Below are 18,368 nucleotides of genomic sequence, written 5' to 3'. Positions count from 1 at the left end.
AAGCAGTGGCGTAACTACGGGGGCACGGGGGGCATGTGCCCCCCAATCCGGGATCTTGTCATCTGATCATCTCTTCAAAAGGATGTCAACATGATGAGATCCGGGATCTTTTCAACTGATCATCTCTTCTGAAGAATGTCGACATGATGAGATTCGGGATCTTGTTATCTGATCATCTCTTCTAAAAGATGTCGACGTGATGAGATCCGGGATCTTGTCATCTGACCATTTCTTCTACAGGATGTCGACATGATGAGATCCGGGATCTTGTCATCTGATCATCTCTTCTAAATGATGTCGACATGATGAGATCCGTGATCTTGTCATCTGATCATCTCTTCTAAAAGATGTCGACATGATGAGATCTGGGATCTTGTCATCTGATCTTTTCTCCTACAGGATGCCGACATGATGAGATCCGGGATCTTGTCATCTGATCATCTCTTCTACAGGATGTCGACATGATGAGATCCGAGATCTCGTCATCTGATCTTTTCGCTAGCAAGATGTCGACTTCCGAAGATAATTATCTCAACATCTAGGTGCATGGGTGTCGATCCGTAACTGATACCTATTCATCAGGGGGGGATGATCTATTCATTCATCCCCCCCTGATGAATAGGTATTACGTAAGGATCGACACCCATGTCTAGGTGGCACTTTTAAGCTTCCATTAAGGGTGTAGGCCTACGTATGAACGATTTTTTTGCAAGTAGCGCGCGGACGTACAGGTTATGACGCTGATCACGAATAAATCACTCCAGTAAAGCGCAGAGAGTCAATGCTATTAAATGCGTATTGACCTTTAGCACTGCTCTACGTGTTAATGGGCAGCATTTAAATACATGAATAGTCAATACACTCACAAACACACAAATGCACACAATCATACCAATGCGTTTGATCGGCAAGTTTGACAGTAGACTCACAATTTGAATTTTTTAATTATTCTGTTATATATCGATACCGGAGTGTTGGCTCAGTCAGTAGAGCGTCCGCCTCACAACCGGGAGGTCGTGGGTTCGAACCCCGGCCGCGTCATACCAAAAGACGTTAAAAGATGGGAGTTGTTGCTACCTTGTTTGGCGTTCAACAATAAGGGATAGAGCAACGTCGATCTGGCGCTGCTCAGTGGCTGCCGGGCTCACGATCAATTGGGCAAAAAGAATTTCCGTTTCGGTTTAATAAAATTTGGAGTGGACTATTAGATCTAGGCTATTATTATTATTATTATTATTATTATAAGTTAAAAAACACTGTAGTTTACTGCCTTATGGGTGTCATCAATTGTCTCTAAAGCACTGATTTTGAGTTAAATCAGTTGAGTTTTGTACAGTGGTGTTTTAAATGTTGAGAATCAATAGCACAGCTTTTAATACACAGCCAGGATAGTACAGCTAGCTAGCTAGCTATGTGTGGTATGAATAGGTGACCGTTTGACTTGATTGACGTTTTCGAGAAACGGGCCCCTGGTAACGGTCGCAAACGGTAGATATAATTGCCTCTTATGAAATAGCTCGCGATCGAGAGTTCAAAAACAGTGATATATCGTTGAAAGAATTTACAGTGTGATAATTGTGTACCTTTCAGCTGTTATATGATTATAAAGAAGTTCATTTTGATTGCGATGTTCCTACGTCTATTTTCAGGTGTCGTCCCACCTGTTTATATTTGTGTTGCCTGGCTTGTTGAACAATGCGTTTGAGACTGAGAAGTGAGAGACTGAGAGTAGGGAGGCCGGGCGCGTATTTTTTATTTACACGGCAGCGAGGGGAATTTCTCAATTAATTCCAATGAAACCGCTCGCGACGAGTCTAGACTAGATTCTAGACCGAATCGGAGTACGAGTACAGCAGTGCAGTGTTATTAGGGAATGTAGATCTAGGTCTAGTACTAGTAGAGAATGCAATAAACAGTGACGGCAGTATGACATTATGTGCAACACCATGGCACAGAGAAATCGAGAGCGTGAACATAATATACATGCCCTCGGCCACGTACCAACAACAAGGAGTACATCGACAACACAAGTCATATTCAGTACAGGCACTACAGACTAGACTCTCCGCCAGCGGTTTCATTGGAATTAATTGAGTTTTTCCCCTCGCTGCCATGTAAATAAAAAATACGCGGGCGTAAGGCTTCTGCGTCTACGATTTGTGTGCTCGTCATCCAAGTCAGATTTGGGCTAGATCTAAACAAAGTAGGGACTAGGGTAAATAATAAATATAAAAAAACATAAATTTAACACTAACAGTAACAGTAGACCTAGATCTAGAGGAGAGGTAGAGGTAGACTAGTGCCAGTGGCTCCGCCGGTGTGTGGCCGATCCGCGAGAACTGCCTATTCTATTTTTATGCAAATAGATCTAGGTCTAGAATCTACTCACAGTCCCAGAATACTTCAATACCCTCAATGTAGAGTTCATATAATTACTTGCTAAATAGAATGCACAAATAACCCAACTGACCCACAGCGTGATCAGCATTGCCCACCTTTTGAAATGCTTCGAGTTCCCCAGTGTGCGGCCAGGGGAATAGATCAAACAAAAAAATATATTCAAATCAATAATATGCGATTGAAACCTACCGTTGATTCCCCGGTAAGTTCTGCTTTGCCGAAAACGTCTGTAGCATAAGTACTTATTGGTACAGAGTTTGGAGGTCGTTTTAGTTGATTCTACAGTAGACTGAAATCATAATACTCATGAAGAAATCAAGTTACCGGTACTTGGTTAAGTCACAATGAGACGGACAATGAACTCAACAAGTCTCGTTCACTAACCTTTTGTGACATAACCTGTGTGAAGTGCATTCACTAATGTACACGCAAACATTATTTGTTTATTAACACATGGCACTGGAGAAATAATTTACTATTTAAAAGTTCATCTTCTTGCTCGATGCCATGAGTGTACATAACTGTTCTTCTTTTTCTTTTTTCCTTTAGGACTGTGTTTTATGGAGAAACCTGTACCAAATCTCCAATGAGTAGAAAGGGTTCATCAGCTAGCGTGAGTGCAAAGACTGTTAAGAGCAAACACAATGAGACAGGGAAGGATCCCATAACGGCAGAAATCAAGGCAGCATACATAGCTGTTCTCAATCACATAGACAAGGACATCTCTTCAAAAGATGAGCTGGAAAAAGGTATGACTGCCCTGGATGGATTGTGAATTGTTTGTTGTGCTTGTAAGAGAGAGACACATGCAAACCATATATCATTATGCTGTACAAATTCAGAGTTTTTTTCCCTATTCATTCATATCATGATGAACAGTTCAAAGAAGATCATTTGATGCCTTGCCTTTTTTTTAAACAAAAGCTGTTAGATATGTTAGGGTTGCGTAGTTGAATTAGCTAAACTGATCCTATCTGGTGTAAAAGTTCGAAATTTTATTTCAATGTATATTTTAGATTATAAGTATCGGCTTGCATGGTGATGTAGGTATACAGTAGCATACCTGCCAAACCTCCCGAATAATCCGGAATATCCTGTTTTTCTGGATTTTTAGGACCCCAAAATGCGGGATATCCCGGATCTCAATATTTTTTTGTTTTTTTTGTTTTTTGCGTGCGATGAAGTGCTGCATGATTGAGCAGCGAATTTGTATTCGCTTTTTTGCACAGATTTACCACGTATTGCCAGTTACATTACCGCTGCATGTGCGAATGCCTGTTAAGGGTACATACCGTGCTAAAAATTCTTAATTCTCATTTTCAAATGTTGGCAGGTATGCAGTAGGCTTGCGGAAAAAAAGGACTCAAAAGAAAGAAAGATTACCTAGAGTCCTTTTCAGGACTCTCCAATCCTCCCCCTCTCTCACATGGTGCAACCTCAAGCCTACTGCAAATGTATATCTTCCACATTAATTCATTCTGCTTCTTTTTTTGTGGACATGTTCCATTTCCTTTTCTTGTTCGTTTCTCTCTTTCTACTCCTGTCCTCTTTCTCTCAACCCCTTTTTTCTCCTTTTCTTCTTCTTCCTCTCTTGCTCCCTCTTTCTCTCTCTTTATTTTCTTTTTCTCTCCTTTTCTTCTTTTTCTCCATCTTTCTCTTCTATTTCAAACAGTCCTCCAGCAAGCTGGAAGAAACCCTACACAGAAGACCATTGATAAATACTGGACCAAGAATACAAGTAAGTTCTCCTCGGGCATGTATTCTAAACAATCTTAATTCTTTGATTTTCTTCATGCCAGTAATAGCAAATGTAAGCCATTAGTCTGTTCATTCATACCTCCAACAAGCAGTCGGATGTAATTTTCACCCTCAAGTAACACCCATGACGTAAGCTGACTAGCATTCCTAAAACAAGTTTTTTTAATTTTACATTCCATTTGTCTCTTTGCTTTTCGATGATCCTTTATGACAGTTCCTTTGTACAAATTTTCTTGAAAATTCTTACTAGTGATTTCCCTTTAATTTTCAGAGAAGTTAACATACCAGGAGGTATCTGAGATCATCGAGGAGTTGAAACCAACTACAGAAGACGATCTACTCAAAGCTTTCAAGAAGATAGATGTCAATGGAGATGGATTCATTACACAGAGAGAACTTTCTAGGATTCTCACACAGGTTTGTACTATTCTCATCAGTAAGGTGCATGCATTGACCTCACACCAATAGAGCTCGGCTCCAAACCTGTGAGGAATAACACATGTCCATTAGCTTGATTCGTTTCTATTGCAGTCTGTTAGGTTTAGGTGGTAAATTGAATAGTCTATGAAAGATTTATTATCAATTTAACTCTTAAAGGTACTATGTCCCATTTGCAGGCCAAAAATTCCAACAGCATTTGAAAGACAATACTAATTTAGAACTTCCCTAAAAAAAGGGGGGCTTGAAAATGTCTTTCAGTGGGAAAATAACGATTATTAGTTGTCAAATCGAGCTGTAGAGCCAGTAAGTAATAGTCTGATTTTTAGACCATTGTACTGAATGGTCGTACGTTCTATTCAATTGGGTCAATTTTGGCCATTACAAGAAGTGGGTTATTGATGTAGACAAATGCTCATGTACCCTTTACAGCTCATTTTGTGTATGTTATTACCAAAGAGGAAACAAAGCCAGTCAGTCACTCAATAGTGTCTGACAGTGAAGTCTAGCAAGTAAAAGGGTTTCCTTGCATAATTTGAATATTAGAACACTGCTAACGTTTAAATTTCACAGGTAAGATATTGTTTTTGTTTTACTGGTTCAAAAAATCAATCTACTGCAGGATAAAAAAATCCAGAATGAATTATAGCCATGTTCTCTCAACATACGATGCCCATACCAGAGCTCAAGATTAGCTTTAAATTAAAATATCGTTTTATATAACATTTTATGTGCATACCAGTACTCATTTTTAGTGTATCTATTTAAAACTACTTTGCATACTGCATGGAGTATGTCTAAACATTTTGGCTAAAATATCTGACTTATGACAATATCTTCTCTATTGTTAATATCTGTTGAACACGTTATTCTAAACAGGTAATTCCAAGGAAAACTTTCTTTGTATTTTGTAAGAACATGGTAGTTTGAAAAGTATGAATACAATTGCCTTTCTACTTATAATATATAATTGTATAAGAAGACGGACATTTTGATTTTAATAATATACAATTTGTTTGCATTAATTTTGCATTTTTGTCCTTCAATTTCAGAGAGGTGATAGAATGAGTGAGAAGGAAGTAGATGCTATGATTGCAGAAGCTGATTCAGATGGTGACAAGAAATTAAATTATAAAGAAGTAAGTCTGCCTCCAAATCTAATAACCAGAGCTTTAAATGTATTTCAAGAGAAAATTGTATGACTAGTGAATGGTTAGTACTCATAGTACTATTTAACTAGCGCCATGAGCGTCCCTGGACGGTGTGTGCGCTCTATAAGTTTACACTATTATTATTATTATTATTATTATTATTATTAACAACAAAAATTGGTAATGGATTTCTTTGACTCCTGACAACAGTATATGAGAATCAAATGCTATCCTCATGTAGCAGAGTTGATGTTGGAGGATATGGATAGTTTTAATGAATAAGATTATTTTTACTTGTTGAAGACTCTTTCAACTAATTAGCAAAGATAGCAGTCCTTTTTTCTTTTTCTGTTTTTGTTGTGAGTACATATTTTGTGAGGTAGAAAGTAGTGATATTTTGCACATGATGTTTACAACCAACCACTGTGATAATAATTTGGTTACCTTCCCAAACAGTTTTGTTGTATGGTTATGTCTACAACAAGCCATTGTAATAATAATTTGGTTACCTTCCCAAACAGTTTTGTTGTATGGTTATGTCTACAACAAGCTGTTGTAATAATAATTTGGTTACCTTCCCAAACAGTTTTGTTGTATGGTTATGTCTACAACAAGCCATTGTAATAATAATTTGGTTACCTTCCCAAACAGTTTTGTTGTATGGTTATGTCTACAACCAACCACTGTAATAATAATTTGGTTACATTCCCAAACAGTTTTGTTGTATGGTTATGTCTACAACAAGCCATTGTAATAATAATTTGGTTACCTTCCCAAACAGTTTTGTTGTATGGTTATGTCTACAACAAGCCATTGTAATAATAATTTGGTTACCTTCCCAAACAGTCTTGTTGTATGGTTATGTCTACAACAAGCCATTGTAATAATAATTTGGTTACCTTCCCAAACAGTTTTGTTGTATGGTTATGTCTACAACAAGCCATTGTAGTAATAATTTGGTTACCTTCCCAAACAGTTTTGTTGTATGGTTATGTCTACAACCAACCACTGTAATAATAATTTGGTTACCTTCCCAAACAGTTTTGTTGTATGGTTATGTCTACAACAAGCCGTTGTCAAGAGAGTAGTCTGAAACGATTAGAGAGGAAAGAGAGAAAACAGAAGAGAGACCTCAAGAAGAGTAAGTATACAGATAATGTTATATGTCTCTTAAAGTCATAAGGCATCTGAAATTCTTCTTTTTAAGCCACTATATTATTTTATATACAGTATGTAATATTCTGGATCAATTCAAATTGGCAATGGGACATTTTTTTTTTTTTTTATTTTATTTTTTTTACTCTGTTCAGTTTTTCATGATGGAACTGTGGTGTTGTAACCATCTTGTCTTATGATATTAGGGGCAACAGACAGACATTGATCACAGTACATATCAACTGTTTGTCTTGATATTGTATATCTGATCAATAATAATAATATTGATATTGTCAAAAATGTAAATTCAAGTGCTATAAAGGTATGTTTATTTTCTCTAAATACTCATTTTATGTTGTATGTATCATGTCACATGTACATTTTATCTATTATTCTCTGTGTAAAATGCATGTCAACAAAACAAATTTCCTTTTAGACCAATACAATTTGAATTTGAATTTGTTTCACTGGTTTCTGTTGGTGATTCTTTTCATTCCATCTTTTATCAGTGATAGTTGGGAGGAGGATGATCAGACCACCCCCTTTCCTGCAACAATATTGTATCAAGCCATATTATGTTCATGAAAATGTATGATGAAAAAAAGAAAAAAGAAAAAAGATGCAGAAACCAATAAATCAAATCAAATCAAATCAAATCAAATCAAATAAGTAGCCATGCATGTAAATGCCAATGCTGTTAATATTTTGAAGTTAAAGATGAAATCTTGTAGAACACCACAACTTTATGGTAATTCAATACAAATTAACATAATTACATATTTGATACATACATTACTTCTCTTATCCCAACTCTATAAAGATCCATCGGGCAGTAAGAAGAAAGACAAGATGGGCGTTGAGATGAGCCTCCCACCGATCAGTAAACAGCAACCTTCAATAAAGGAACCTAGTACCCTAACAGATTGGTACCATACCCATACTAAAGGCTGCTTTCATCTCGATGATGAACAGAAGATTATCTCCCATCAGTATGTCCTACAGGTTGATGTGACGACGAAGCTCTGGTTGACTGTTAAGCCTATCAATGTAGGAGTAGTCAAAGGTAACATCTGTAGATATGTACTGATTGTGTTTTTGATTTACATCAAATACTTCACTGTCTAGCCTATGAAATTAGGAGTACTCAAAGGTAATGTCTAACAATATGCAGCCTTTTTTGTGCATTTTTTTTTGTATTAGGCTTTGAATAACATGAAGAGTGTACCTGAGAGAAAGCATTCGATTCTAGTTTTTGAAATTGTTTATTTCATTGTTAATAAATCTGTTATGTATTTGTTTGTTTTCAGTTTTCTGTGTTTGTTTTATGACTTTCAAATGTAGATATAAACAAAGGTAATTTGTGAAGTGATCCAAGAGGCATAATAATGATGAATAATACTTGGTGCTTTTATATCACTGCTGTAGCATCTCTGTGTGCTGAGGAAGAAAGATATAAAAGGGAGAAATAGGTGATGTAAATGCCCAGCTGTAACTTTATCAAAATGCTGTTTAAACAAGTATGTTTTACAGAGAGTTTTCTTAGAGAGAGATAATGTTGACAGTGGATGGGCAGCATAAGTAAATGACAACTCCTTCTACAACTTGGTCTGAACAACTGGACATTTCAAGAAGTTTTTATGATCTGATCTCAGATTGCATGAGGGTACATAAAGGTCTATAACAGTTTTATTTCCAAGATATTTCATTGCTTATTGATGTTAATGAATTTTTTTTTACATGTAGATTATTTCTTTCTTCTTCTTCTTTTTCTAAATTATTTATCCAGCCTCTACTAAAGTTCCTAAGACGGATGTCAATGTATTCATTGTGAAACAGAATGAACATGGTCTGCTGGGAGATGTTGTATCCTTCACCAATGTCAAGAACAAAGAGGTATCTAATGAGGCTACAAAGTGTACTTATCACCCCCAAATAGTTTGTTCTCTATGTTAGAGGTTCCATATTGCTATACTATTAATAATATGAGCTTCAAAAAGTACTTCTATGTAAAGATATTGCAAACGTAACTATCCTCTGAATGATAAAGGAAGGAACTTGACTCAAGTATGCACTTACATAGAATAGGGCCTGCAGGGAATCCAAGTTATACTTAGCTCCGAGTTCAGGGTATTATATTATTCTTTATTTTCTTAGTTTTCCTTGTTCTTTACCCTATGGAATGCTGGCAGTTCATTGTTTATTCACTTAGTTGACCAAAGCCTGGAAATACACCTGTGTTTATAGTTTAATCTAAAGTTCTCATGAAAGTTGATATAAATTCTAGAAATAGATTGATGAACTTGGCATTCAATAGGAACCTGTAATACCTTGTCTCCTGGTTAAAGAAATGAAGTAAGGAGCCCTCATTAATACATGTAGATTTATGACAAATTTGTTCTATGTCTGATCATGAACATTCTGTTATCCTTTCTTTCCCAGCTTTTCCTTTTAAAATCAAATTGTTTTTTCTTCTTCATGTTAGCATTATGGACTATGCAAGTAATGTACATCAGTTTATAATGTATAGCCAGTGCTTATAACATTGATGCATGAAGATAGCATAATCAAACATAAAATCCTATGACTTTGATTTTCCTTCATTGTCTTCCATTTGAATGGACATCCTGTACATGTGTGTGATTGAAGGATACCAATTATACTGGGAATGAAATAACTGTGTGATATAATTTACTTCCGTCAGAAATACTGTGTCCAATGTGAGCTGCCAGCTGGTTCATATCGTCTCATTCCCATGACAACAGGATGTCATTTTAAGCCCAGGACCAGGACAATCAAAGAGAAGGCTAAACTGATCCAGCCCAAAGGAGATGAAGAGTGTGAACTCACCAAAGAATTTAAGTGAGTCTTACTGTGGATATATATTTCTTCTTGTTCTAGTATGAAAGAGCTTTGTCTACTAAGTAAGGTTTACTGTAGATATATCTCTTCTTGTTCTAGTGTGAAAGGGCTTTGTCTACTAAGTAAGGTTTACTGTAGATATATCTCTTCTTGTTCTAGTGTGAAAGGGCTTTGTCTACTAAGTAAGGTTTACTGTGGATATATCTCTTCTTGTTCTAATATGAAAGGGCTTTGTCTACTAAGTAAGGTTTACTGTGGATATATATCTCTTCTTGTTCTAGTATGAAAGGGCTTTGTCTACTAAGTAAGGTTTACTGTAGATATATCTCTTCATGTTCTAGTATGAAAGGGCTTTGTTTACTATAGTAAGGTTTACTGTGGATATAACTCTTCTTGTTCTTGTGTGTAAGGGCTTTGTCTACTAAGTAAGTCTTACTTTAGACATATCTCTTCTTGTTCTAGTGTGAAAGGGCTTTGTCTGCTAAGTAAGGTTTACTGTGGATATATCTCTTCTTGTTCTAGTGTGAAAGGGCTTTGTTTACTAAGTAAGTCTTACTGTGGACATATCTCTTCTTGTTCTCGTGATCGCGTTATCTGAAGAACCGATTGATGGATTCCTGCCAAACTTTGGTCATGTATGTATCTTGCAGAGCCGATGAACTGATTAGATTTTGGGGTCACGAGGTCAAAGGTCAAAGGTCACAGGGCTCATTATGTATGCAAAAACAGCTCGTGATCGCGTTATCCAAAGAACCGATTGATGGATTCCTGCCAAATTTTGGTCATGTATGTATCTTGCAGAGCCGATGAACTGATTAGATTTTGGGGTCACGAGGTCAAAGGTCAAAGGTCACAGGGCTCATTATGTATGCAAAAAACTGCTCGTGATCGCGTTATCTCAAGAACCGATTGAAGGATTCCTGCCAAACTTAGGTCATGTATGTTACTTGCAAAGCCAATGAACTGATTAGATTTTGGGGTCATGAGGTCAAGGTCAAAGGTCATGCGGCTCCTTATGTATGCAAAAATAGCTTGTGATCGCATTATCATTAGAACAGATTGATGGATTCCTGCCAAACTTAGATCATGTATGCATCTTGCAGAGCCAATGAACTGAGTAGATTCTTTGGTCATGAGGTCAAAGGTCAAAGGTCATGGGCTCATTATGTATGCAAAAATAGCATGTGAACGCATTCTCATTAGAACTGACAGATGGATTACTATTTAACTCGGGACATCTTGCAGAGCCAATGAACTGAGTAGATGTTAGGGTCATGAGGTCAAAGATCAAAGGGTCATATATGTATATGAGAAATTGCTTGTAATCACAATATTCTGAGAACCTGTTAATGGATTACAATTAAACTTGAATTTGAAAAATTTCTTCTGTTTTGGTTTGTAAATTGCTCTATGACGGAGGCATCATTTCGACTGCGCGCAGTCGAAGTTCCATCTAGTTTTTTTTTTTTGGGGGGGGGGTGGGGGGGGGGGTGTTGCTTAAGCCAAATTAAGCTTGTTTTATCATATGCCGAGATATGAGAGTTCACGTATTGCATGCGTTGAAGGGCTGCATGATTGAGCAGTGAATTTGTATTCGCTTTTTTGCAAAGATTTACCACGTATTGCCAGTTACACTGCCGCTGCATATGCGAACGCCTGTTAAGGGTACAGATTTCTTATTTTCAAAGACATACCATGCTAAAAATTCTTAATTTTTATTTTCAAATGTTGGCAGGTATGTTGTTATAGTGTGAAAGGGCTTTGTCTACTAAGTAAGGCTAACTGTGCACATATCTCTTCTTGTTCTAGTGTAAAAGGGCTTTGTCTACTAAGTAAGGCTTACAGGGGACATATCTCTTCTTGTTCTAGTTTGAAAGGCCTTTGTCTACTAAGTAAGTCTTACTGTGGATATATCTCTTCTTGTTCTAGTGTGAAAGGGCTTTGTCTGCTAAGTAAGTCTTACTGTGGATACATATCTCTTCTTGTTCTAGTGTGAAAGAGGTTTGGTCTACTAAGTAAGTCTTACCGTTGATACATATCTCTTCTTGTTCTAGTGTGAAAGGGGTTTGTCTACTAAGAAAGTCTTACTGTGGATACATATCTCTTCTTGTTCTAGTGTGAAAGGGGTTTGTCTACTAAGTAAGTCTTACTGTGGATACATATCTCTTCTTGTTCTGGTGTGAAAGAGGTTTGGTCTACTTAGTAAGTCTTACTGTGGATACATATCTCTTCTTGTTCTAGTGTGAAAGGGGTTTGTCTACTAAGTAAGTCTTACTGTGGATACATATCTCTTCTTCTAGTGTGAAAGGGGTTTGTCTACTAAGTAAGTCTTTCTGTGGATATATCTCTTCTTGTTCTAGTGTGAAAGGGCTTTGTCTGCTTACTAGATTCACAATCAATGTGTCCATCACATCAAAAATTGCAAAGGGCCTTGAATTATCTAACCCTTGTCCTTGTCTAAAATAAGACCCATGTTGTAGAGAATTTATTTATTCAACAAGGGGACACTAAGGGGACATTAATATCTCTGGTCTAGAAACATTCCCACTCATGATTTCTGCCAAAACGTAACTTCAAAGAAGTCCTCTCAAAGGCATTGTTTGCTACCTGGTTTTATCCTTACCAGAACATCTGAATAGCATCTAGACAGCAATGGTTCTCTATGTAGGAATGAATTCAACATGTTTCAATGTTATCTTATGATTTTATCTGTGATGTTCAATATCTTTACAGGAATGCTTTGAAATAGTATCTATGAGATGTTAGATCTAAACAGCAATGGTTCTCTATGTAGGAATGAATTCAACATGTTTCAATGTTATCTTATGATTTTATCTGTGTTGTTCCATATCTTTACAGGAATGCTTTGAATAGTATCTACGAGATGGTAGATCTAGACAGCAATGGTTCTCTATGTAGGAATGAATTCAACATGTTTCAGCTAAGGACCGGTGGTGAATCTGTTGATGATGATGCCTGGGAGGTGGTGGAAGAGAACTTTGAACTCAAGAAAGGAGAACTTACAAGAAAAGGTTAGATCTTGGTCATTGTCTTGATTTCTCTTCTCTCAGGAAGGCTTTAAAGCCCCACTGTCCTACTTGTAGCTACTTGCTCCCTCTATATAGAAAACTTCCCCAATCGGTGCATGTTGGTCCCCCATGATCCTCTTTTTCTTATGTTAGTTGAGAGCTGAGTTAATGAGATAGCCACCTGTCAGTGACCTCGCTGTGTGGTCTAATCCCTTCTGGCCCAGTAATATTGACGGTCTTTAAAAGTGGCCTTCCATGACCTCCTGTGTATGTCATACATTGTAAATGATCGCTCTTTGTCCATAATTTATTCATATTTAGAAATGAAGACATAATAGACAATAAGTGTTCAATTTGAGGTAATGTAGATGTACTGTATTTTGACTAATACATCAATCTGTTACTTTTCCCTCTTATTTTGTTTTCCAGGATTCTTAGATCTGAATGAGATGGAAGCCAATGATGGTTTTTCTGAAGGAGGAGAGGTCGATGACCTTTGGGTCACACTCGGTTCTATGGGATTCGCTGATGATCTGACACTCGACGAGGTAAGTCATGATCACAGATAAAACACATGCATGGGTAGAGTGAGTGATTTGGCTCTGGAAAACTTCATGTGAACTCTGGAAATATGATAAATAACTATGGTTAGGAAAAAAAGTAAGGCACATAAAAATTGCTGAAAAAAAAATTCTCTTTCACAATTGCAAATTCAAAAGTATATCTTCGAACAAAAACTGTTAGTTGGGTTGTGATAAAATGTTAGAATAGACCAACAATTTTCATTGCGATTATGAATAGATTCAATATGCACCGTATAGTCGGGGCCCAGGTACATCAAGAACCAGTCATCTATTGAAGTGTGCTGGTCTGAATGACAAGTATCATTTTTGTTTTTCACCCCTGATCTAAGGCATGTCCATTCCTAGTGGATATCTACACTGAGCATTGTCCAGCTGTGATCAGAGCTCAACCACTACAGCGTGGTGGACCAACGTTACAGAAGATCATCTGTCAATCGGTCATTCATGCTGCAGGCTTCACTAGGGTCAAGATGATAGGACAGGTCAAGCTTCATACATACATGGGAGATGGAAGGGTGACATTCGTCATGGAAAACACTGTAAGATACTAATTATGCTCTTTCTTGATACGTCAGATACTTGTCTTTATGTAGCCTAATTGTACCTGCCACTGTTGCACAGTTATTGTCAATGGGGTGATAAAACCTTATAACTCGGTCGGTTTTATGTATATTTCATGATTTTAGCTAAGAACGGATTAGTCAAGAACTGATATGATGTTCTTATAAATTCATGTAACACATTTCTGCAAAAAAACAAATTTTACAAGTGACCTGTATAAAAAGGGCCAGTACTAGTTTTATGTTCATTTGTTTTGTTTTGTGCTCATGAAGATGCAATGTGTTTTGTGCTCATGAAGATGCAATGTACAATGTTACCAAGGCCCCGTCTTTATATAGAGTTGATCCAAATCAATCATACCTTTGCAGTCTCTCATGTACATTGATATCAATCGCAACTGTTTGTAGGACGGGCCAGGTTTCTTGAACCCAACAAACATGGCCTATGACTCCAAACCACCATTATGTTGCAAATCTGACAAGGAATGAATGGGGAGGGGGGGGGGGGGGGGCTGATTGTTGAAATATAGTAAGCACGTACATCCAACAATTTCTTGTTCCATGTCCTCTGATACTTGTATTTTCATCTATATGATTTTCACAGGGTTCCAAGAAATGTGGTATGAAGCTGGATTGCAGTAAGAGTGAGAACTGTCTCATCAATCATGATGCAATGCTTCAGAATGTACAGTGCCATGCTGGAGCTTCTACGGTGAGAACACATCATGATATTATGGAGTGGTCATTGCTGGAGGAGCAAGAGTGAAATAATTCACAAATGCTCTTCTGGGAGCCTTCAAGGGGCAAACAAAAACACCAGAGCTTACCGTGCATTGACAAACATAGATCGGTCAGAAAATGATACTTGTCTACCAAGGCAAGAACTCCCAAAGATCATGGAGAATAGAACTGAATGGAAAAGAAAACTAAACTTGTCAAATTAGTGCTATTACGCTCAAACTAGTACTTGTAGTAGTTATGGTCAAGAGGTAAAATGGATATTATTGAAATGACAAGATTATTGCATAGAGTCAAACCTGTAATACAGTCAAATCTGTCTCTAAAGGCAGTTCTGAAACATGTTTCTTCTTGGAGGGAGATAGTATGACCAATTAAAAGATTCCTTTAGAGTCAATGTATAATAGTTTGAATAGCAGTTCATATACAGGTTAGCTGCAACTGAATGTTTGGTGTAAAATCCATGTTTTATAAGGAGAGACCACTTATTAGTTGTGCATTCAGATGTCATTCCTTATTGGTTTTTATGGATGCAACTTTTTCCATTTGAACTATGTGATGATGGTAATATTTTCTTAAAGGAAACCTCACCCCAAGAAATAACTTGACTTATTCTGAGAGATTATTTGTGTTCTTGCCCATTCATCTAAAAGATTCTTCACCAAAGTGTAAGAGAGAGGCATAAAGCAAGAATAATGTACAGTTTCTCAGCACGACATGGGCATCGCCAATTTCATGACGTACTATTTGAAGTCATTTTATTTGTTTGGTGATGAAGCATTTCATTCACCTGCTGTCACCCTTTGTATTACAATTGCTAGAATGCAAATTGCATAAATAAGTTGGTGCTCTTCTGGGCTGAAGGTTTCTCATAGTCATATATGAAATAATTTTGTCAATTGCTATTTTTGAGCCATCTTCCTCATTGAAAAGCAAAGGTTTTGTTATTGATTTAAAAAATCTTTCTAACTAAAGCTTGGTGCATGATACATGTACAACTTCAACATCACATTTTCAAGAAAATGGCTGCGCCCATGTCATGCTAAAAGGCATCATGCCAAAAATATATTCATTTATTTATTTATTGTACATTTTTGTAAGGAATATTATACATCAAAGGGCAGGAATAGATCTCTTTTTTCAGAATACCTACACTCATTATTTGGGTCGAGGTTGCCTTTCTTGTATTTCAATATCATTAAATCAGTCATGATTTGCCATCTTATATACCGGTAATCTATTTTGATGTGATGTGATGTGATAATGGGGGTAAAGGAATTTCAATTTCAATTTCAACATATTTTATTTTCTTCTACTTTCAGGTTGGTCTTCATCTAGTTCCTAAGGATGAAGATAAAGAATGGATAATCAACTGCCAAGAAACATTAATGACCTCATGACCTCACTAGCCGTTTCATCGTCATTCTAGTACGGTAGATGTTTGTATATATCAGAACCTCTCATCCTCTCTTTCTATCTCTCCTGGCTCAAAATCCTTTGTCGAGCCCTGTCTTATAAAGAGTCGCAATCGATTTGATTTGATCGCAACTTGATTTGATCGCAACTCAATCACAACTGTATACTTGCAGTAAGAGGTAAGAGATTATAAATTTGTGTTGCATTAGAGGATTAGTTTTTTTTAAAATTCTTGTTACTTGGCCTAAAGAAAAATATTTCCCTGTGCATATATTTTGTTAAAATCAATGAATTTAAGGAATTAATCACTAGATACTTATTTTGGATTTAGATGAAGAAGAAATAAAATGCCATAAAGTACTGAATAGCAAGAGAGCTCTCCCTGGTGCTCCCCTCCCCCTCCACCAAAAAAAATTAAATGTATTCATATACCATAAATATAAAAATTAATTTGCTGTAAACAATTATGCCGACCTTCAGAGAACATTTAGTCAAGCAGAATGATGTAATTGTCTTTTGAACAAAGCAACTAATGGATGTAGTTATTTTAATGAAAAATCATTTTTATTGAGAGGTTAAGGAAAGATTTATGATAAATTTACTCACTATTCAAACACCTTCATTTTCAGTTGAAATGCAAATAATACTACATAATTTTATTCTGCTTGTAAGTGTCGGCTTGCATGGTGATGTAGATATACAGTAGGTTTGCGGGTGCACCATGTGAGAGAGAGAGAGAGGGTTGAGGAGTCCTGAAAAGGACTCTGACTCGGTAATCTTTCTTGGGGGTGTGTAGTCCTGAAAAGGACTGTTGTTATCTTTCTTAGCATATAGTTCTAAGGAGAACTATAGCGCTTGGAGAGGATGAGTGGCTCGAAAGAAAGATTACCAAGTCAGAGTCCTTTTCAGGACTCCTCGACCCCCTCTCTCTCTCTCACATGGTGCACCCGCAAACCTACTGTATAATTTATTCTGTTTACCTAACATTGCTATTGGAGCTGTTTTATTGAGTCAGTTGGGTACATGGCATAACAATCTGGATAGCTAACAGGGCACCAGGAGTGTGACAAACATGAACACTACACAAGAAGCCCTTATTAGTATTAAGCCAAGAAAAGGAAATGGAGAATTTCTCTGAAATACACAGATAACATCTGGGTATTCTCAATCTGTGGTGATAATGTTTATCTCTCTGAGATTGTATACATGTATGTACTCACTCACTTGATTGAATTCACCTGCTGTCTCTGCATGTGCATTGTATTCATTCAATTCTTTGATAAGTCTTGATAACTGGTGGTTTCTTTCATTTCAAACTTGAAGGAGACAGAGTTAATTCATTTAAATCTGATAAAAGAAATGGCAATCATGTGCAGACACATCAATTTGTTTTTGTCATTTAGATGTAAACAAGCTACACTGTACATGTATGAGTAATACCCCTTTCAAATTGGCCTGATTTTCATTGTACGCATCCGGACGCATCCGATGAAATGGCCACTATGAATGCTACAGAGGAGAAAAAGCCGATTAAATAGCCGATGAAAAGAAGAGGAATAGCCGATTAAATTCTCCTGCTCAAGAGCAGGAGAAATTCTCATTCTATCGGTGTGACATGGATGAGGCAGCCACTGTGAATGCGTTCGGGAGAAAACACCGATTAAAATGGTCGAAGGTCGCAGTGTACGCGCGCTTTATCATAACCAGCTGTGTTTGTTGACTTATGGTTGAACTTGCTGCATGCCAGCTAGATGGGGCGCGGGCTTAATAATTACATAATAATTCTTCACCTCCTGCAAGGGGTCGCTACAGCGAGTGAATTTCACCGGCAGTATGAAAGCGACAGGGGGGGGGGGGGGGACGGCAGTTTCACCTTTGTTTACATATGGGAAATTCAATCGGTATTTTCATCGGTGTGACTCCAGGTTTGAAAGCAGTTAGAAGTTAGAAGTTAGAAGTTAGAAAGATAGAAGCCAGTTTGAAAGCAGTATTAGTGTTCCTATTTTTTTTTGTTGTAACTTCTGTCCCCCCCCCCTTCTTTTTACACTAATTTTTAAATCTCATGTACTATAGATGGTGCCAAAGAAAGTCAGGCAATGAACCTTGAACTAGGCCTCTAAAATAGCAGAACAATTATCATCATTTAAATTGATTCCTCAGTTTTTATGTCTTTATTTTTGGTCTAGTATTTTGCTTGATGTGCAGTGTATATTTATGAGGATTCTTAAATTCATATAATTACTAAAAACGTATAATTGATGAAAAGTCTAATGTACATGT

The 18,368-nt window shown here is 36.9% G+C and overlaps 1 protein-coding gene across 1 annotated transcript; it reads left to right on the top strand.

The window, feature by feature from the left end:
• Nucleotides 1–1,420: 1,420 nt before the first annotated feature.
• LOC584722 (EF-hand calcium-binding domain-containing protein 7) lies at nt 1,421–16,502 on the top strand. The gene is made up of 14 exons (XM_030996088.1): nt 1,421–1,488; nt 2,950–3,149; nt 4,073–4,138; nt 4,430–4,575; nt 5,649–5,735; nt 6,789–6,888; nt 7,723–7,965; nt 8,689–8,795; nt 9,604–9,761; nt 12,621–12,793; nt 13,220–13,338; nt 13,704–13,913; nt 14,539–14,646; nt 15,995–16,502. The coding sequence occupies exons 2-14, from the start codon at nt 2,987–2,989 to the stop codon at nt 16,070–16,072; spliced, it is 1,758 nt and encodes a 585-aa protein (XP_030851948.1). The 5' UTR covers nt 1,421–1,488; nt 2,950–2,986; the 3' UTR covers nt 16,073–16,502.
• The last annotated feature ends 1,866 nt before the right edge of the window (nt 16,503–18,368 follow it).

This window comes from Strongylocentrotus purpuratus, unplaced genomic scaffold (assembly GCF_000002235.5).
Source record: "Strongylocentrotus purpuratus isolate Spur 01 unplaced genomic scaffold, Spur_5.0 spur5_scaffold_3, whole genome shotgun sequence".
NCBI classification, from domain to species: Eukaryota; Metazoa; Echinodermata; class Echinoidea; order Camarodonta; family Strongylocentrotidae; genus Strongylocentrotus; species Strongylocentrotus purpuratus.
Note: the sequence above shows the minus strand (reverse complement) of the source record. Positions and strands in the feature narration are given on the sequence as shown.

Excerpts from the sequence above, each read along its gene's own strand:
- LOC584722 (XM_030996088.1), top strand. The coding sequence starts at position 2,987 with ATGAGTAGAAAGGGTTCATCAGCTAGCGTGAGTGCAAAGACTGTTAAG. Across the intron at positions 3,150-4,072 it reads AAAAGATGAGCTGGAAAAAG|TCCTCCAGCAAGCTGGAAGA; the intron begins GTATGACTGCCC and ends TATTTCAAACAG. Across the intron at positions 8,796-9,603 it reads CCAATGTCAAGAACAAAGAG|AAATACTGTGTCCAATGTGA; the intron begins GTATCTAATGAG and ends TACTTCCGTCAG.